We start from the raw sequence: 23,353 nt of genomic DNA, 5'->3' as shown, positions 1-23,353 counted from the left end.
AATAATTAAGCTCATTAGTGGGATATTAATAGGGTTAACAATTACTCATGCAAATTTTTATTTTAGGTATAATAATAAATATTATTAATAGACTTAACCAATTTCAATGCATCAAGAAGTGGTAGAATTAAAAATTTGAATTAACATTTCGAATTTAGAAACTTATTAAATAGGAAATATTTTAGAGTGGTTTCACTGTTATTATGGTTATTATGAATCCTTCCATCCTGAAAAATGAATAAATTAGTCAGTATAAAATTTATGAAAACGAATTCATAGGGTTTGTTCATAAAGAAACAGAAAATTATACCAATAGAACAATCCCTACACACATGAACGAAAAAAAATATGCAAGCAAGACAAAAAAAGAAGCAACACTTCCCTATTTATAGGCAAAGTCGTAATTTATTTATTTAAAAAAAAATTTAGCTTGTAGAATACACTTCACCATTACCAATGCAGAAAATAGTGGAGGGAACTTAATTGTTAGGTGACTGATTTCAATTTCAATTAATACACTTCCTACCCATTTCAAATTTCAATTTCGAATTTTGAATTGAGAACATCATTGATACAGCTGTCTGCCACCAAGTATTTTAAAATGATTTAAAAGAAACTCTCTCTCATTTGTAGAATTTTTTTATTTACGAAATAAAAAATATTTCTAAAAGAAGTAACTTTTCAAACTATCTCCAGTGTGAACACAAAGCTAAGAATTAAGGAGGAAGTGACACGTCAGCCAAGTTTTCAAAATTTGGTTCTCCTTTCTATATATTAAGATAGTTATTTAGATTATAAAAAAATATTTAATTTTTTACTCTGCTTTTTTTAGAAATTAAATTTTTTTTGTGATTTTTTTTTAAAAAATATACATTCAAATAGACTTTATAATAGAAGTATTTTTTTTCTTAAAAAATAGCTTTAGGCTTAAAAAAGCCCATTCAAACAGGTCCAAATAAACTTAAATATCTGAAAGCTTCATGATATAGGCACTCTTTGATTACCGTTATTAAAAATAGTTTTTAATTTTCAGAACAAAAGAATAAAAAAATATGTTTAATAAAACCTGTATTGTAAAAAAAAAAATTAAAAATGTAACTATTCTTTATTTTTAGAATAGAAAATATTTGTTTTATTTTGATTTTTAACTTTAACAAAGAATACAGAATTCCGCAAAACGCTTTTAAGAAAAAAAAACCATAACACTATCAAAACCGACTCTATAATCTCCGACCAATTTGCATTTTGTTTTCTCGGATGGACACTGGCTTTTCAATTAAATAAAAAGTCCCAGGAGCAAAAGTATTAAATAAATAATAGTCCCACGAAAATTAATCCCAAAAGATTTTATCCTTCCGCCTAAAATAAGTAGCGTATTTCATGTTTCAGAAGGGGGAAAAAATTGTTATCCTGAAGCGTTGGACTCAAATACCCGTCAATTTTCAACCAAAAAGTTGCTCCGTTCAAGATTTTTGCCGCCAATTATATATAATATTAAATTGAATCAGTTGGTTAGTTAACACTAGATTAGAGTTGGTGGTCAAAGAGGCCTCACTTTTTCATAAATATAGATATGCTGCTGTCGTCTTAAAGTTGTGAGATTTGGTATATGGAAACCAGAATTAACACCGACCAAATAAACAGATAATTCTATGATATTTTGGTATTTCAAATTTTCAATTGGTTTCATATCTCTTACTCTTTTTTTGGGTCTCAACGCTTTGCGGATGACTCTGCACGTCATAGGATAGAACCATTTGGGTCACAGGTGTTGCCCAAGATAATTGCGTGTCACTTGTGAGATTTCAGCGTAACACGTACAACTTATCAACGCGACAATTGGCAATTAAAGATGCAACTGTCTTTTTCCGGGTTACTTGTCTTGAATCTTCGGTACACTAGAATCAATTATTATTATTATTAAATTGGGCTATCAATGGAAATAATGGCGATATGAAACCATAGTTTTAACTTAATTAATTGTTAGTGTTAAAAAATTGACTAGAGTCTCGTAATTAACTGATCTGCAAATATTAGTAACATTGCCATTAAGCTTGTGAATCTTAAAAACTAGAGTCCATCAACAAAGATGCATCAGAAAAACAATTTTTGATACCAAAGAGAACAATATGATTTTCTAGTTTACGCCAGGAAACACCGCATGAACATAAAAGGAACATGGAATGCCACAAACTACGCTATAAATTGCTCCATTATGTAAGCAACAAATGTACGTTTTATTGATGTAAAAAGCGAAGAGATGCAATAGCAAAAGGAAATAGTTTCCTTAGAAACAAAAAAACAAAAACAAATCAGGCAATATACAAGAGAACCATGAGCAAATAAAAAAAATCTAGAAGAAAAAGGCCACATCAGAAACTCCCTCAGCCTCTTCGATCCAAGGAAGGTTGAGAGTCAGTTTTCCATCAGGCAACCACTCAAAATGGACTTCAGAACCATTCAACTCTAACTTCTTAGGAGATTCACTTGAATAAGCAAGGAAATTCCCAGCACCTTTAACCTTAAGCTTAGCACCAGTCTCAACATATACCAAATCTTGAATTGTACCTCCACTATTGAACATGCTTGTTAGCCCAATTGGTGCAAATTTGATGCTGTCATTGATCTTAGTAACCGGCACAAAGCTGTAGAGCTCGAAGTTGACAGATTGGAGGGTAAATTGTATTGGTTCGGACTTGGGGGTCATCAAATGAAGTTCCTCAGCCTGATTGAGATACACTATGTACTCCTCTGCCTCACCCATATGGGTTGCTTCTTTCTTCTGGTCCCACTCAACCTCAGTTACATGTACTGCACCAGAAACTGTCTTGTAGCATTCGGGGAAACCCCTGATCTTCTTTATCTTTGGATCCCAACCTGCCCCTTGACAGTTGAAAGCACCAATAACTCCTCCATACTGTTGTTGAATGTACAAATTTATTGTTAGACAGCATGTAGTAGTAATCAATTGAAATGTATGTCAATGAGATATATACCTTATTGAAGTTCCAAATTTTGAGAGCAGTTTTTTGGTCAAAAAGAGGGTTCTTGAAAAGAACATCCCTTGTAGGAAGGGGAAAATGGATGCACTTGGGTACGGTGCCATCAGGGAACACGAGTTTCTTAATCAGATCGAAGTCATGGGAGCCTACACTGTCACTCAAATAGATTGGACCACCACAAATAGCCCTAGAACCAGCATGAAATTTGGCACACACATGGTCCGATTGGAACATGTCCCAGTCGGGCTGAATCATCTGCCCCATCCACAAGCTGTTGTAGGAACAGTGAATCATGTGTACCCCTTGTAACCAGAACACCCCCATTGGGTCATTGGAATCTTGGATCCAAAAGTCATCCCCTGTAACAAATTTCATTGGTTAAATACAAGTTTTTTTTTTGCTTGCATATGTATGAATTAAACAACGAAATTCATTTAGCAAATGGTATATCCCCTTTGTGTGTGTACTGTTTAGTGCTTACCAACTCTTCCCATGGCAACTTGCTTCGTTCCGAGGAAGAAAAAGTCATTGCACTGCTGCATGCTAGCGATAATTCCACTTCCATTAAAATTCTTAACAATGGACTTTGTCAACCCATCATAATAAGCCTTGGCAAGCTCGACTCTGCCTCCATATTCATCGCACACATATTCAAGAGTCTGCAATAGAAAAAAAAAAGAGTGCACCAATGTTAATAAGTACTTATAGTTGAATCAGACACTAAAGCTAGAGTATGTAAAAAGGAAAAGTATACTAACATGAATAACGTCCACTTTGACTCCTGTAACACCAGATTTAGCAAGATGAGAGTGCATGGAATCATACAAGTCATTAGCTTGATCAGGATGAACAAGCCCGATTGAACCTTTCACGATGTTTACCACAGCTAGATCATGCATTGTCCCATCAAGGCCTGGGGAGAGTTTGCAGGGAACTATTTTGGAATTCAAGTGGGTTGCTCCTGGCCTCACACCACCCCATGCACCACAGAGTGCATACCATACATAAATGTCATCCAAACCTTTGAATTCAGTCCTCAAGTCCCTTGTGAAAGCCTTCATCCCATAATCCAATTCTTTACCGGAAGAACTTCCGCATTCTCTTTTTTTAGCGTTGTGTTGCTCTCTTCCAAATAGATCATTGATTTCTCGTTTGATCTCCTGAATCTTGGACTCAATCTCGGTCACATCAGAACTCCCAGATTCAATGGCAGCATCACGTTTTCTCTCCAAACGCTCAACCGCCATCCCCCTTGCAAGTAATTCCTTGATCTTATTTGGGTCAAAAGAAGGAGCATCAGGACCCAAGAGGAGGCCAGCTTGGTAATTTTTGAACTTATCACCTTCGTCTAGCCTGTGAAGCCTTGCAGTCATTTGTTCACCACCCATCACAAGATTTTTAGCGTCTTCTGTGGGGTCATCACCATCAAGATTAATGCTTTGCCACCCATCATCAATGATGACAAACCTCGGAACCACCCCACCATCAGAAAAACCCTTCAATCCATACCAAACGCCAACAGGGTTTACAGTTAAATAAAAGGAATCCCAGGTGCACCAGCCAAATTTATCAACCAGGTTTGGTTGCATTTTCTCTTCCAATAGCCGGAAGGAATTGAGATGAACCCTGAGAGCACCGTAGGCCTCTTTCATCAAACTAAAGGGGTTGTCTGACATATGAATATAAGCAATCGCATCAAACTTTGATGCTTTGACACGAGTGGAACCACTCTCAGCACAAATCATGACATGGCCATAATCAGAGCCAGCTTGGAGAGCAGACCTAAAATTACCCTCAATAATAGGGATAACTATAACGTAGGATTTTATTTGAGGCATGTCAATAAGAACCCACTGGGTTTCCATTTGTAAATCCGAACCCGAGTTTCCCACCCAATGTGTTGACCACCATGTTTTGAATCTAAAAATACTAAGAAAATCTTTACCGCTGAAACTACCCAAAGAGTTAATCAATCTATCGGAGGACACATTTTGGGAGAATCCAAGGAATCCACCTTTATGAGAAAGTGCAAGAGTCCTCTCAAGCAGGGAAGGTGGGGCATCAGAACATGATTGACACACATTGGAAAAAGGATTGAAGGAGACATTTTGAGGGACTTCAGAAAACACTGATACGCCTCGGACGGTGAGTTTTCCATCGGATAAATCAAAAACATTTTCTGAAGATTCGAATGTGGAATTCATTGGACCATTAACAGGAGCCATGGAAAATGGGGGGGGGGGGGGGGGGGGAACAGAGAACAGGGGAAAGGAACAGAAAACAGAAAACAGAGGAGGAGAAAGGGTGAAGTGATAGAAACCTTGTTTTGAGAAATGAGGAAACCTTTCCTCTCTAGAGGGATATATATATATATAGCAGCTGAAATGATAGCTATGAAGAACACAGAGTGCTAATAGCAAGTTGATGAAAGGCGAGGATCAGAAATGAGGAAACCTTTCCTCTCTAGAGGGATATATATTAGTATCAGTTACAAATTTTAATGGTCTTTTTAAGTCTGATGTGATGGGCACGTGGTTACTGTAATAAAGTTGTTTAGTGTAATGTTAACATAATGGGTCACTTAGTGGTGGAGTCATTTGAGTTATTAGTGTAAGGGTTCTATTTTTCTCATGTTGTAGGAGATAAGTATCTCCTACTATAGATACATAATATGGTAGAGCCCACCATCCATTAAAAAAAGAAAAAAGAAAAAATGATGTCATAACTTTTTATGTGAGAGAAACATGAGATAGTTATCTCATGTAAAATGAGACAATTATTTCCCTTAGTGTAATGTGTCTCTTGAATTTAGTTGTTTTTTCATTTTCTTACTTTATAAGAGGCTTATTTTTGTTCCGAAATAATACATGAAAAACATTCTCTCTTCCAATATTGTGCGCAACATCCTAAAAAAATTGTAACATTCAAAAGCCATATCTATGGGGAAATATACATACGCTAAAACTGCAAATGCTGTGTCAACAAAATTCAAATGAAAATAGAAACAAAGATGACACGGGTGTCTGAGTGTCGTGGTCGGCCACGGTCGTTTTTAATGCCTTTCTGAACTTTTTCTCTCTTTTTTCCTACTATTCTTTTTTTGACTCTTTCCTTTATTTATTTATTTTCTCTTTAAATGGTAAAACCCAAATTTAACCACTTTAATTGAGACGAAATAAAATCAAGCATTGTCTTAAAATTTGTGATGGTGTGGTGTTTTTTTATGAGAAAATATTTTTTTATGTGAATTTTTTATGATTTTACTGTATAACTTTTTTAATATTTAATTAAATAGAGAGATAAGTATAATGTTTAACGAAGGTCGGTTTTCCCCCGTAGATGACGGTTATGTTTTGCTGGCCATCTATAATTTTGTTGGGTAAATGGATTGTTATGTGATATAGTATAACACCATATTCCTACTCTCACAATGGAATGTGGGTTCCATCCCTTAACTTTTCTCTCTCCACTCTTCTCTCTTCTCTTCGTTATGAGAGTAGGAATTGTTACGTTACATCATGTAACATAACAATCCATTTATCCAATTTTGTATCACTATAGTCTATATGGGGTTCCTTATTAATTAAGAAAATGATTTGACTTGTACACTTGAACGGTTGAGAACTGGAAAGTTCTAATGGACAATTCAGGCGTCATATCTCTAATGATGGGGTAAAGTATTTGTCCTTTCGTTATCCAGTGATTTCTAAAATTATGTTATTTTAAATTAATGAATACTATTTTTATAATTTTAGAAGAATTAATGAAAGGTATTTTGATAAAATTTATATGATAAAAAAAAATTAAAAATATAAAAATATCATTTATTAAATTAAAATGACGTAGATTTAGAGGTGAGTTTAGTGACTGTAAAAATACTTTATCCAAAAATTAATTAAAGAAAATTTGATATACGAATAGTGTTATCAGATTTGAATTATTGTGTAAGTTATTTAGTTTTGAAAATTTTAAAATTAATATTCAGAAAACAAAAAACACAACTACATAGCACATTATGATTCGGATGTAACATGTTGGAAATTATATTTTCAAAAATAAGTAGTATTTCTAAAATATATATACATATTTGAACTATTACAGGAGATTCATCAATATTTGGAGAGGATGAGGGGGATATCATTGGCCTTTTTGAAATGTAAGGAAAAGATATTGAATCTATTTTCATTGGATAGGATATTTTCACTATCAATTTTTTCTACTACCACTCCACTACTAATCACTATTGGATTAGAGGAAAAGTTAAATGAAGAGAGAAAAAAAAAACTTTTAATTCAATGGTAATTAAAGTGGTAGTGGAGTGGTAGTAGAAAAAATTGGTAGTCAAAATATCCTACCTCATTATCATTTATCACAATATAGTTGGGAGTCGACATATAGTTTTGTGACCATAAACTAAAAAGTATATATAGATTTTTAAAAGGTTTGTTTTTTCTGACGTTACTTTAGATAACTTTACCTAATGTTCATCAAAATGACGTTGTTTTGGGATAGAAATCATAGTATTTTTGTAATTTTAATTTATTTCAGGGTTATAATAGTCTTTATCACTCTAATTTTTTAATTTTTCAACCCAAAACGACGTTGTTTCAATGAACATTAAGTAAAATTATCTAAAGTAACATTGAAAACTTTTTTCCCATTTCTAAAACTATGAAACCCAAACAATGAAAATTTTATAAAATAAAATAATGATAACTGATGTAGTGTAATAAAAAGAAAATTACATCGAAAAGGTGCAGATAACTCCAGTTTTAAAGTTTTATTCCCTAGAATTTTGATCTTCATTCTTCCTCTGTTGAGAATTTTGATTTCCTTTCCTTTTGTTGTTCTTTTAGAATTTTTTTCAAAGCTTTCTGCTCTCTTGGGATGGATCAAGAACGTTCAAAGAGCAAAATTCAAGTCTTTTGGTATGCTCCTGCTTCACATAAGATAAAACAGCATTGCAGATACCTCACCACCAGCTCTCTAGAGGGATATATATAGCAGCTGGATGAATGATGACGTGGCCAACACATGCTGAAAAATAATTATTAGCACTTAGTTGCAGACTTGCAGTTACTTCTTTTAAATAAAATATTGTAACTTCCTATTGTATTTAAAAGATTTCTCATCTACTTTTATTATTTCTCTCTCCTATTGAGATTCTGATTTAAAGATGTTGAAGAATGATAGATAAAGATAGTTAGAAAAAAAGTATGTAGAATAACATATCCCATATATATATATATAGGGTTCACTTTTTCTACGGTCAATTTAGATAACTTATCTATATTGAGCCCAAAATCATGTCGTTTTGAGACAGAAATCAAGATGTTTTTGTAATTATAATTTATTTCAAGGTTATAATAGTCATTTTCTTTATAATTTTTTAATTTTTTAACTCAAAACAACGTCGTTTTGAGAGCGAATGTAGAAAAGTTATCTACATTTACCGTAGAAACATTAAAGTCATATATATATATATGGGGACGATTGTACTTACCACTAGGTAAGTTTACCACCCTTACAACCAATCTCATCACCGTTAGATTAAAAATCTAACGGTTCATAATTATCTTTTATAATCCTAATTTTTACTCTTCCATCCCCTCTTTGTCTCTCTCTTTAGGTTTGAAATCTGCATACCTCTCTCTCCAAATTCTTTGAAAGTGTAAATGTGGATACAAATTTTTTACGACTCACATCTAAAAACACAAATTCAAACTATGCATGGTGGATGTTGTGGACAACAAAACAAGAACTCGTTAACGTGACACACCTAAAATAATAATATAACATATGAGCAATCTGATCTGCATCTTTTACCCACCATTGCGAACATACATGTAATTTGAAGAAAATACGACATCGCCACAAGTCAAATACTCAAGAGACTCATTAATCAGTAATAGAAAAGCATATAAGAAAGTTGATTTCCAAATCTAGAGAGAGAAAAAGGTATGCAGATCTCAAATCTAGAGAGAGAATAAGAGAGTAGAAATTAGGATTATAAGGAATAATTATTAACTGTTAGATTTAATTTTAATCTAACGAAGATGAGATTGATTGTAAGGGTGGTAAACTTACCTAGTGGTAAGTATAACCGTTTCCTATATATTTATAGGGAAAAATGTTTCTGAAGATAAGTTATCTGTATTTATTCCCAAAACGATGTCGTTTTGATATTGAAATCTTAAAAAATTATAAATATAAAGACTATTATAACTCTGAAATAAATTAAAATTACCAAAACACCATGATTTCCGCCACAAAACGACGTCGTATACTTATCTGCAGTAAGTTATCTGCAGTAACTACAGAAAAAGCGAACCCATATATATATATAAGGGGAGGATATTGTAACAACCAAGTTGTGTTACTACCATGTTACTATCAATCAATCTCACCGTTACATCTTTGTGTGGTCATGATTTCTCAAATTTAATACTTTATATTTATTTTCATGATTTCTCATATTTAATGCTTTCACTTTAAATATGGGGAATCGTAACCATACAAAGATGGAAATAAATATAACCGTTGTATCAACATAATCGATGTAACGGTGAGATTGACTAGTAGTAACATGGTAGTAACACAACTTGGTTGTTATAATATCTTTTCCCACACATATATATATATATATATATATGAAAAAAGTGTTTGTCATTTTAAATGACATAAAGTTATGTCATTTTAAAAGAGAGATAGACGCAAAATAATTTATTTATTTAAAATTTAAATTAAAAAAAACCACCCAATTTCTCTCTCCCATGATTTCTATTTTTTATGTCTATCTCTCTCTTAAAATGACATAACTTATGTTATTTAAAATAACAAACATCAAACCCAATATATATATAGGGCTTATTATTTCTCAAGCTGCTTGAGATAATTTTATCTCCGGCTACTAAATCATAACCGTACAAAGATGGATCAATGGTGATAAATAAAGAGAGAGAGAAAAGGAATCATAACAATTCAAAGGTGAATCAATTAATATAAGAAAATAAATAAATAAAATGACGTCGTTTTGGAGTAGTCGGAGATAAACTTATCTCAAGCTGCTTGAGAAATATTTTTCTCATATATATATATATATATATATATATATATAGCGTATCGTTTCTCAAGCTGCTTGAAATAATCTTATCTCCGACTACTAAATCATAACCATATAAAGATGGATCAATGATGATAAAGGAAGAGAGAGAAAAAGAAAATCATAATCTTTCAAATGTGAATCAATTAATATAAGAAAATAAATAAATAAAACGACGTAGTTTTGAGGTAGCCGGAGATAAACTTATCTCAAGCTGCTTGAGAAATGTTTTTCCCATATATATATAGTAAAATCATTTCTACATCCGCTTTACGTATAATAATGACAGGTGTATGGTTATGATTCTCCACATTTAATCCTTTCATCTTTTGTATGGTTATGATTCTCCACATTTAATGCTTTCAAGTATTTGACTGTTGCGCGTACGGTAGTTGCAGAAATATAAACCCCTATATATATATATATATATATATATATATATATATATATATATATGGAAAAAATATTTCTACAGCCACTTTAGATAAGATTATCTACAACTACCCAAAAATTACGTCGTTTTGATTAATGAAAAGGTGTTTATGTAATTTTAGGTGAATTAATAAAGGGTGTTTCAATAAAATATATATGATAAAAACAATAAACAAAATTACGAAAACACCCTTCATTAATTCACCTAAAATTACGAAAATACCTTTCATTAATCAAAATGACGTAGTTTTTAGGATAACTGTAGATAACCTTATCTAAAGTGCCTGTAGAAATATTTTTCTATATATATATATATACATATATATATATATATATATTAAGATGAATGATTTTCAATGTAAGTCAAAGTCCACCATTTCATAATTTTTTAAGAAATAATTTCATATTAAAATCCATCATTCAATTAGAAATTTTTACAATATAAATCACGTGTGTAAAATATTATCTTGATTTAAAATTATTTAATACATCATTTATGTAAATAACAATTAATAAGATGTATGGTTAACAAGAGTTTGATCATCTGGTTATTATTATTCTTAGAACATCTGGTCCATTTTTCATTTATAGCAATTGGAATTAGAGTTTTTTTTATATAACAATGACACTCAATTTCAAACTTATAACTCATATAAATTAGGGATATGTTATTTTAGGAAATGGATAGTAAAAAAATTACATGATAATGTGAAAAGATCACAACCATATAAAGTTAAATCAACGGTTAAGATTTTGTAATTACTTATTTCAATATTTTCTCTCTCCCTCTCTTTTATTTTATTCTTATTGATTCACTTTTGTATAGTTATGAGTTTCCAAATGACCATGTCATGTTTTTCCAACACGAGAGGATCCAGATCTGTTATTTTACCTATTTTTTTTATGCTTACCTTTCATACCAATCCGTTAAATTAGAATCTCAATTAACTTTAGTCTTTCTCCATTCTCTTCAAATTTTGATCTAACGATGGTAGAGATTAGTAAATAAGGTAAATATAAGAAATAGTTATCCGTATAAATTATTTACCATTAAATTAATCTTAATAACTTTTCTGATTTGAGTTTGAAAAATGGGTTTTTCTATGTCACCAAATTTTTTTATTTAAATTAATGATTTATCTTAATTTTGAAATGAGAAAAATTTGCACTCATTATAAACTTTTAATTTTAAAAAATTGACGTGGCTGATCTATTGTGTCGGTCATTTCCAATGGGAAAGCCCTTGATACCCCTTGTACCTTAATCCGTATCAGGAACCTTGTGGATAGTATTAACATAGCTGACAACATGCACGTTGCTGCTAACATTATGCCCAGGAAAAGATCATAAGCTTTCATTCACTGGCAATATCTCAAGTTTGGGTGGATGAAAGTTAACACGGATGGCTCTAGCTCCCATGACGGAAGCAGCACCTCTTGCGGAGGAGTAATCCGAGATAATGGAGGTAATTGGATCATGGGGTTCAAGATCTTCACTGGTCAGGAAAATGCGCTAATAGCAGAATTGAAAGGTATCTTTCAGGGTCTCACTCTGGCTTGGGATAGAGGCTTTAAAAGTGTTTGCATTGAGAATGACCCTACTACAGCTTTACCACTCTCGAAAGAAGGTTGCATTGATAGCCACCCCTTATGCACTCTGGTAAAGAGGATTAGATCCTTGATTAGGAAAGACTGGAGAGTCGAATTGTCTCATACGTATAGAGAGGGCAATGCTGTAACTGATTGGCTGACATTCTCTTCCAACGTTCAGGCTTGGGAGTTGGAGATTTTGGGCAGGCTTCCCAGGAAGTGCAACAATTTCTTTTGAAGGAACAAATGGGAGTAGCTTATCCTAGAATGGTCTGTTTAGGTTTAGTTTTTGTTGGCCTTGTATTGTAATTTTTTCGTGTTATATATATATATATAATCTGTGGTTACATTTTATTCCGTGTCTTGTTGATTTGGATGGATCAAAGTGCCTTTACTTAAAAAATTTATCATTTTAACTTACGTTAAAAATTATTTATTCATATATTTCACATTGGACAAATTTAACCGCGTGCGTCCCAACCAAAATTTAAATTTTATGCGTCATATAATATCATTAATTTCAATCATTTATTTAAATAAATTATGATTGAAAAAATTATTAATTATAATAAATAACTGAAGTAATATAATTTTAAAAATTAACATTAAAGCCACTAGAATAGTTTATATGAGTTTATCAGAGAAAAAAATAGTTTATATAAGGTTATAAGTTCGAACCACAAAACTATTATTACATAAAATAAAATAAACTTATATGATTAAATAATAATTGACATTGTAAATAATTTACGTCATTTTTGAAATCTTTATAAATTTAAAAACGTTAAACTTGATTATCAAAATAATGATTTGATAGTTAATTTTTTTTTTCATTTTCATTGGAATGATTCAACTATATTAAACATGATCTTTTCGAATCCCCGTAAATTCAAGAATTATCATTAATGATTATATCTTGATAGTTGATTTTTTTTTTTTTTGATAAATATCTTGATAGTTGATTTATTTCTTTTGTTTTTTGTCGGAAGAATTAAAATATTTGATTGGGTGACTGGTATTATACTCCGTAGTTGCTTAAATGCTATAATTATTCATAAAATATTACAATTATTACGAAAAGATTCTGAATTATTACTAAATGATATTAAATATTTGAATTCTCCTGAAAAAAATAAAAAAATATTAAATTGTGATAATAATTTTAATAGTTTTAAATCTACAAGAATTTCAAAAGTGATGCATGAGAATTATTTATTCTATTAATTATTGGATTTAACATTTTTGATTTTCGAAAATATTTTTCTGCCACGCTCATATAAACCCATTTATTTTTATGTGAGTGTTGTAGAGAAATATTTTCTACAGGAAAAGCAGAAATGTATTTCTTTTAATTATTTATTAAATGGATTAAAATATTTGATTGGATGAGTGGTATTATACTCCTTAATTGCTTCAATGCTAGAGTTATTCATAAAATATTACGTTTGTTACCAAAAAAGTTCTGAAATATTACTAAATAATATTAAATATTTGAATTCTTCTGATAAAAGAAAAAAATATTTAACTGTAATAATAATTTTAATGATTTCAATTCTACAAGAATTTCAAAAGTGACGCATGAAAATTATTTATTGCATTAATTATTTAATTAAACGAATTTAATAATTTATAAATTAAATATATTTACGTTATTTATTATCTTAATTATTATATAATAATTACTATTTATGATACTGAATAATATTTTCCTCTTCCCATTACTCAAATAAATAGCCGAGAACAAATGGATTTATCAACAGTTATTATTTATGATCTGAATGATATTTTTCTGTACCAATTTACTCAAATAAATAGCCAAGAACAAATGAGTTTACCAGTAAAGCTCACTCACGACGACTTTATCACAAAAAAAAAAAAGCTCACTCACGAAACATTGATAAATAACATATTTTTTAATCCCATGATGATTACTCATTAAAAAGAATTGCTGTCAATCTTTTTCAATTTCAGTGATTTCTTCCCTACTTTTTAGCGGTGATGATTTTTTTATTCAATTCGTGTTGTAATATTCCTATTTGCTTTTCTTTCTTGGCGGTTTGGTCCGATCTTATCTTTGGTTATTATTTTCTTGTTATTGGATATATTTTATTTTAAACTTTTTAAGATTGGATTATAGGATGAGGTAGTCCATAAACTAACTGGGCCAGTTATTTTTTCCCGCTTTTGTCAAAGATTTAGATAGACATCAATATTGTTTTTATGTTCAATCGCAGCAATCAGAAATTTAGGTTAGTTTGTTTTTCCTTTATTTCAAATTATTATGTTTATTTACAATTACAAAAATATTACTTTATTTTTTATGTTATTTCCCATTTTCTCTCGCAATAATATTATTTATTCTAAAAATGTCATTTAAATTTTTTCATTTAGTTGAGCTAATCGGCTTGGACACAAGTTAACTTTGATTTGGGCACATAAATATTTTAAGAACTGGAAGAAAAAAAAAATGTTCACATATTGAGCTCTATATTTATGAATTGATAGTCAATTAAGAGTCTCTGTGATTAAATTAATCGTATGTTTGATGTGATATATAAGGCATGATAGTATAAGTTTATACTATACGTTATGACATTTTTAATTGTTTAGTGTGACTATCGTATAGTATAAGCTTATACAACATAATCCCTTAATACATCAAAACAATGTATAACTTAATCCGGCCTAAAGGTGAGGGATAAGGCCTGATAAGAGATTGATATATTAACATTGTTGACCAATGTAATTCTCAAAATTAATATTAAAATATTTTAATATTAATCTATTAAAATAAAAATTAATTTTTCAATATATTAATTTTTAAAATATTGAATATTTTTATTTTTATAAAAATTAATTTATATTTTGGACACACTGATCAATAATTTTTTTATAAAAATTAATATCATATGACATTTTTTGAAGAATTATATAATTTTTTTATTAAAAAATATTTTTATTAAAAATATTTATTTTTATCATATATAGTATTATATAGTGCATTACCAAATACTAGATGATATTATCTTACTTAATATATTATTTTATATAATACCGTGCCAAACATTGGATAGTATTAAAATTCAATCAAGTCTTATACAATCAGATTTTATATTATCAGATTTTATTTTATGCTATGCATCAAACATGCCCTAAAAGAAGAAGTAGACAACTTACAAATGGCCAAATCATCAGACTTGTCGGTGGAGTTTTATAAACAAGTTCGTCAATATCCTCAAAGTAGGTCCCTTTAAGGTTGAGACTATTGTTGTACCAAAAAGTAGATGTATCTTATATTCTTGCTAGAACAGTGACATGCGCTTTTGAAAATGTGTGATTATGTTCTTTCCTAGGGACACCGTTTTCTTTACTTCTTGTACCTGCTCAAGATAAAGTTGTAGTTTATTCAGAGAAGAATATCCCAAGGCTAGCCTTTTGAAATTTGTTTTCCTATATTTACTGTTCAAATAAAAAATTTTAAACGCACTATATATATCTATGAAAAATAGATAATTTATACTTAAAGTTTTTTCCTTACAATTATTTTGTTATAGTTAAATCAAATTAAATTAACAATTTTCCTACAATATTATTTTATAATTTGTAATTTAATTGTTATTCAAAATTTAAATTAAAATATAAAAAGTGAAAAATAAAACCTCCCTCATAAAAAAAAACATAATTTTCTTAAACATCATTTCCTATTTTTTAATACCACTAAGATAACACTTTTGAAGTTGAAAACTTCAACCATTCAGCTCAATTTTAATGGTATCTTCCTGTTCTTTACAGGGATTACGATTATGTAAAATGGATTTGATTTTCTACATCTTTATTTATTGATAAACTGAAAGGGAAAACACCCCAAACATATCTACATCTTTCTTCTTCTTTTTTGGTAAATTGTGCATCTTTACTTTTATTCCGACCTCCCTCAAATCAAAAGGAAAATAAACTTAATAATTTTTAATAGACTCTCATTTTACGTTTCTATCTTTTTTCTACCTCGACATATTTATCATATGAAAAAAGTGTTTTTTTTTTAAATGACATAACTTATATTATTTCACTCTCATAAAGAGGTGGGACCCACACTTTTATTTTTTGTGTCCACTCTCTCTCCTGCTTTATCTATCTCTTTCTCTCACTTAAAATGACACAACTTTACATCCTTTAAAATGACACACACTTTACCTTATCATATTTATATTTTATTTTTATATTAGTTTTTTTTTGCACACATTGACAAGAACGACACTAATAACTTGTGGTTTTATTTTTTAAATAAAATTACTTAAATAGTCTTTAATTAATAAATAAAAATATAATAAGTGCAGTAAATATATAATTATTTAATTATTAAATTTAAATGAGTCGACACGAAATATGAACAGAAAAATATTTAACACAAATATAAATGAAAAAAACTCATATCAAGTCGTGTTGGTATTTTAAGAAATTGGTCTTTCACCTTTTAGCTAGGAGGATACTTTGGAATGCAAAAAAAATACAATTATTGTTTTCCATATATCAAAAAGGAATATATTATTCTTTTTACTTTTTTTCTTTTATCTACCTTTGTCTAGGGCTGGCAATATGGGCCAGCCCGCCCCGGCCCGCCACTAGCCCGCCCAAAATGGGCTGGCCCGCCCCGGCCCGTTTTGACAAAATGGGTTGAATTGAGTAACCCGGCCCGTTTTATGAGTGGGCTGGCGGGCTACGGGCCAGCCCGCCTAAAATAAAAAAAATATAAAAATAAAATACAAAAAATTAAATTCTGCATAAAATCACATAAAAAAAATCTGCATAAAAGCATACAAAAATCTGTATAAAATCCTAATGTGCTTATGAAACCAAGAAGATCAGTGTTTAATAATCTGCATATAAATATGCACCTTTCAATCCAAAAATAATAATAAAAAAATAAAATCATATCAGGATAAAATAGAATAACAAAACAAGTAACAAAGTGTTGTATGAGCAGTCCACAACAATTCAAAAAAGCCACTTGCAAGCAGAGAAATCTAAGATACGGAGCTACATAACAATTGGGTAACCTAAAAAAAAAAAAAAAAATGACTTGGCGGGCTGACCCATATGGGCTGGCGGGTTTGGCGGGGCGGGTTGGGCGGGCTGGTGGGTTGAAAGACTCAACCCAGCCCACCCCATTTGGCAGGCGGGGCGGGCCAGCCCGGCGGGCTCAGCCCATTTTGCCGGCCCTACCTTTGTCTATCACTCTCTAACATTATTAGATTAAAATCTCAATAGAAGAGAAAAAATAATATGAGATTTTAATCTAATGATGTTGAAGAGTGATAGACAAAAGTAGATAAAAATAAAAATAAATAGAATAACATCTCTCATATGAAAAATGTTATTTACTCAACGTTGTTCTATTATTATAAACTTTACAAATTTCTATTTGTTGAATATAAATTTTGTCAATTTATGATTTTGATAATTTCTATGTTCATATAATTTTATTCCGCACATACCATTTGATATTTGCAATACATAATATTTTAACATTCTAATGTAGAGTATAAATAAAAAATGGATAAAGCGTATTAAAAATAAAATAGATTTTGGAATTTTAAATTTTCAGTTGCAGATTTAGTTAATTTACATGCAACGTTTTAGGCCTTTAGCGTCTTAGTCTATTGAGTTTTTTAATAAGTTGTTTATATAATTGAAAAATTAAAATGTTGTAAATTATATTTAAATTGATATTTTTCAAATTAAGTAGAGACCACAATAAAAATATCATTCTTTATTAAAAGTATATATTATTCCTTCTCTTTAACTTCTTTCTTTCTTCATTAAATTGGACAATATTAAATTATTATATTAAAATGCTTGATCATTCAATTTTACATGAATGCTAAAAAAACTTGTTAGTACAAAGAGTCGCAGCCACCAACACCATCTGGAGAGAGGCATAAGCACTGTAATTCTTAGACTCGCACCCAAACTCTGGATTAGTCTCATATGCGGCTCAAAGAGTCAAACCCGTGGAGATACCAGGGGGTTCTGATTTGCCTCAAAGAGGTAATTAGGATCACTTTTCAAAAAAAAGAAAAAAAAAACTTGTTAGTACAATTTTGATGAGGAGAGTAATTGATGAACAACGATGGTAATATCCAAAAAAAAATTTATTAATACATCAGTCTGCAGTATGGCATATTATCCTTCCAACTTCCTTTACAAGACTCCTTTCATATTAAAAACATTGATTTATAGTGATTATTAGCTGTGTTTATATTTTTTTTATATTAAAAATGTGAATGATAATAATTACATTAAAAAAATACATATTAACTGTAAATTTTCCTATGGCATCATTACATCATTTTGGGCAATGTATTTGTATTTGTTAAGTGAATTATAATAATTCAAATGTACAACCAATAAAGGGGTTGATTATTTATATCATGATATGAAGATCAGTACCTTCTTAAGAGATAAGAATTAATATTAATTATAGAAGAGAGGATTGCAGATAGGCTTCTAAGGCGTGTAATTTGGATTAATGATATTAATTTTTTGTGTAAATGTGAGGAGTCTTATATAATTATTGCTAATACGTTATGATGAATTCATGTAAAAGTTCGACTCACTGTTTCATCATATATATATATATATATATATATATATATATATATATATATGGAGAGAAAAAAATATTTCTAGAGCCACTATAGAAAAGATTATTTACAGCTATTTCAAAATCTACGTCGTTTTGATTAATGAAAGATGTTTCAATAAAATATATATGATAAAAAATAAACAAAATTGCAAAAACACCCTGAAAAACTCTCAGTGGATTCACATCCGAATTTCCCCTGGCGTTTACACGTGAATATTCTCTCGTCTTCCAATATATGATTCAGCTAAGTTTACTGCGAAGAGTTTAGTTATCTTCTTTTACATTTTTTGTCATTGCCATATGTTATTTTGCTTTTATTTAAGAGTCTGATAAGCACAAGCATTATATGCTTCACGCATTGAAGAGAAAAAGTCATATTTTCCATAAACAAAGCGTGATTGGAGTTTGCCATGATTCTTAGATGCCAAAGGAAGGAAAGAAACAGTAAAAGAAAATTGAATCTAGAAAGTGCCAATTCCAATTTTCCAACTTCAAATAAAGGACCAAAGTGACAGAATGGAACCTTTTGTATAATTTTTCGTTTTCAAACATTTTGTAGACAATACTTTTCATTTTTTAATCTTTTCAATGTTATGGTTTATTAGATAAGAATTAAAAAACTATTGTATAATTTTAATTTTAAGTAGAGATACATGTATTAATTAGATTACTTTTTATTAAAATATTAATAATTGTTATTTATATTTTCTCTTAGTTATACTTTTTTTATATTTTTTGAACTTCTGACAAAAAACAGATAAAAATATTTTTGAGTGGAAAAATATATAGTAAAACTCAAAATTGGATCATTCAGGACCATTATTTTAAAATAAATGTAGATAAGTTATCTATATTTGCTTTCAAAATGATGTTGTTCTGAGTTGAAAAATTAAAAAATTATAATAAAAAATATTATTATAATCTAAAATAAATTATAATTACAAAAACACATTGATTTTTAACTCAAAATGACATCGTTTTAGGCTCAATGTAAATAAATTATCTACATTGACGATAGAAAAAACGAACTCAACTTTAAAACTGGCTTCTATCTTACAAAATAATTTTCTTAAAAATAATTAAAAAAAGAAAAAGAAAGAGAAGGAATAATTTATTTATTTAATTTAACATGAAAAAGACAAACTTTTCGTGGGTATGGTTTAATTTGTCGATAGCACGAGGCTCCTAAACATGTGGAGCCAAACACTGATGACACGTTTGTTTGTTCTGCTTCTTCTACGTTGCTCTTACCACCGAAGGAAATTCTCCATTCTTCTCGTGCTATTTCCAATTCCCTTTATTTCCATTTTGTCTTTATTTCCTTTTATAATTCTGAAACAAAAAAAAGGTCGTTGTACCTATTCATACATGTTTAATTATATTATGAAATAATAGTGTATAAGAATTAATATTAAAAATTAGAACTAGGGAAATTTTATTTTATTTTTTTATAACAATAAAGGGCATAGCCCCAAACAAAACACAACAGAAACTAAACAAAACTAACAAACTATCCGGGGTCTATAATCCCCCGGAGATCTTGATCAAAAAGTTGAGCAAGACGATTTGGCATGATTTGATGATGCCAAAATTCAGTGTCTTTCTGAAGAGCAGACTTAGCTAACCAATCTGCACATGTATTTGCTTTTCTTGGAATATGATTAAGTGTTACCTTCCAGTCCTGAGCAATAAGTGCTTGTATCTTAGCCACTATTCTCGGCTGACAAGCTGCATTGCAATATGCAAGAATAAAGAAAACTTCAGAAGCATCTCCTTCTAGTTCCACCTTCATAAACCCCATTTGCCAGCCCATCTCCAAACCTTTAAGGGTTCCCCAAAATTCTGTCATAATTGGGGTACAGGCACCAATATGATACTCAAAACCTCCTAGCCATGAACCATCAGCAGATCGAATTAACCCACCACAAGCAGCCCTTTCGCTAATCCTTTCGACCGCTCCATCTACGTTGATCTTCACCCAATTTATTCGCAGTGGTAACCACTTAACTCTACGAATATTACTAGAGCTACCAGTCTGCAATAGCTTCCTGCCCCTATTGTTGCGCAGCTCCTCAACATACATACGAATTAATTTCAACCCATGATTGGGATGAATGAAACTAGAATCATGGACACTTCTATTCCTCTAGCCCCATAAGAACCAACAAGAGATGAAAAATAAATCACGCCAATTATCTAGGCTATCATGGCTCCAAGTCATTGTAATATTCTTTTCAACCCAGCCTCTCAAGTCCAAGCTATAGAATGATCACACATGATTAGGTAAGACTAAACAGTCCCAGATTCCACGAGCATGCTTGCAATCTCGCAAGACATGGAGGTTCGTTTCCAGCTCACCATGACAGCACAAACAGAAACTGTGACCACCACTCCAAGTAGCTGTTCGATCCTTAGTAAGAAGCCGACCATGCGTAATTATCCATATGCATGTTTTAACTCTCGGAGGGCCATTCCATTTCCACAAGCTAGTCCAAGTATTTTGCACCTTCTCAAGAGGAAAATTAAGCATAGAACAATACACAACTTTTACCAATGAACAACCCACCTTCTGATTCTTCCAAATAATACGATCATGTCCAGCTGACTCGCTAGGAGTAAGAACTGCAGAGATTCTTGCAATAACATGGTCAGTGAAATATTGATGCATGTAAGAAAAATTCCATTGACCATCGTTATTCACAAAATGACTAACAAGAAGATGCAAATCATTCAATGTAGACATAGATGTAGCTAGGGATACGAGACTTTCTGATAAACCATGCCAATTATCTTTCCAGAATATTGTGTCATTACCATCACCAATCTCCCAACGAGTTGCTTGAAGAAACGAAGGCCAAACACTACACAGATTTTTCCAGAAGTATGAATCATAGGTTTTGTGAATCATAGGGAAATTAAGTTATGTTGAAATGTGTTCTTATATGTGTTCCATGGGCATAACAGTATAGACTCTGATACTCAAATTGTGAGGGAAAAGAACGGAGTATGAAAATGAAAAAGATGATAAAAAAAGGATGGAGACGCTATTTATAAGTTTAGGATTTAAGATTTGTTGTTGGGTCTATTGATAATTGAGCCACATCACGGGCCCAAAATACAGGTCTTAATATGTTAATTTCCTAATTAATTAAATTTCTGGAGATTAATAATATGATCATGTGGTCAATGACTTCCATGTGCTTTGTTTGATTTAATTATAATAACAATAATTTTATCTAAAATTTAACTTTGAGAGAGATAAGATAAGTGATTAGAAACAAAATCAATATGTTGAAAGGGTCTCTGGTTTTTTGGTACCCAAAAAAAAAAATCCCTTTTTCAAAAAAGTAAAACGTATTTTATTTGTGGACGACAAGAAGTGAAACTAACTCATAAACTTATGGCTCCGTTCATTAATAATTCAATAAATTAAATTTTTTAATTCATTTGTTAAATTGAGTTAAATTTGAACTTTCCCAGGTTATTAGCTTTATTTCTTAGTGAGCCGGCTTAAGTTACACACATATACATTTGTCATGTGAGTAATAATATAGGGTAATACTTCTCTCATTTAACATGAGAGAAGTTTATTTTCCTACACTAACAAGAAATGTGGAGCTCACAAATTAAAAAATATATAAAAGAAAAAAATTACAAACACGTCTTTTTATGTCTAAGTGACATGAGATAATTATCTCTTACAGTTGGAGAAAACTATTTCCCAATAATATATGAATCTGCTGCTTATAATTATTTATATAAAAAGTCTTTACACGGATTAGTGTTATAGACTTTCAGATTTAACCTTTTTGATTATGAGTAAGGATATTCTAACTACCAAAAATTTGTACTACTCATCACATCATCACCATTGGATCAAAGAGAGATAATGTTAAAAAGTTTTTGAAGAGAGAGAAAATATTAATCTAATGGTGATTAGATAGATAGTAAGTTGATAATAAAAAATTTTGGTAGTGAAAATTTATTTCAGGTCTTTAGATCAGTAAAAGGTTAGGACCACCCTTAAGCCCAGCATAGTCCTCAACCCTACAAGTATACCTCTTCCCCTCTCTCTCTCTCTCTCTAAGACATGGACACTAATTCTACAAAAGCACAAGGGTGACTCTAAGACATGGGCAATAAGACCTTATGTCCGGACAGACATCTTACAAGCTATGGGTGGCACCTATATTAAGCGTTAGTCAAATTTATTTTGGACGTGACTCAACGTAATAAATTTGTAAATAGATTTTAAAATGTTATATTTTCATAATTTTTTTATTTAAATAATAATATATTAACTTTTTTTTTGCCTCTCTTTCATTGACAAAGAAGGATGGATTCTAAATATGCCAATAAAGATTTTCATTTGAATGACTTTCATTGACACTCTCACTTTAAATACGAATTTAGTTTAGAAGAAATTTCTAATAAAAGATAGGTCACTCCTTTACACATACCACAATTCTGCATGCCCTTTCACAAATCAGCTGTTTGCCACTGTAAATAGCTATGATCCTTGCGAGAAGATTAGTTCCTTGCCCAATCAAACCCCCAAACCCCATCTAACTTACTGACAATA

General features: G+C 30.5%; 1 protein-coding gene across 1 annotated transcript; it reads right to left on the bottom strand.

The window, feature by feature from the left end:
• Positions 1–2,318: 2,318 nt before the first annotated feature.
• Positions 2,319–5,290, bottom strand: LOC133309421 (stachyose synthase-like). Its single transcript, XM_061510186.1, has 4 exons — positions 3,761–5,290; positions 3,484–3,661; positions 2,997–3,361; positions 2,319–2,917 (listed from the first exon to the last, which is right to left on the bottom strand). Exons 1-4 carry the CDS (start codon positions 5,225–5,227, stop codon positions 2,354–2,356), a joined length of 2,574 nt encoding a protein of 857 aa, XP_061366170.1. The 5' UTR covers positions 5,228–5,290; the 3' UTR covers positions 2,319–2,353.
• Positions 5,291–23,353: the final 18,063 nt, after the last annotated feature.

The sequence above is a fragment of the Gastrolobium bilobum genome, unplaced genomic scaffold (genome assembly GCF_033153095.1).
Source record: "Gastrolobium bilobum isolate Gb01-03AN ecotype WA unplaced genomic scaffold, APGP_CSIRO_Gbil_v1 utg2122, whole genome shotgun sequence".
NCBI lineage: Eukaryota > Viridiplantae > Streptophyta > Magnoliopsida > Fabales > Fabaceae > Gastrolobium > Gastrolobium bilobum.
Note: the sequence above shows the minus strand (reverse complement) of the source record. Positions and strands in the feature narration are given on the sequence as shown.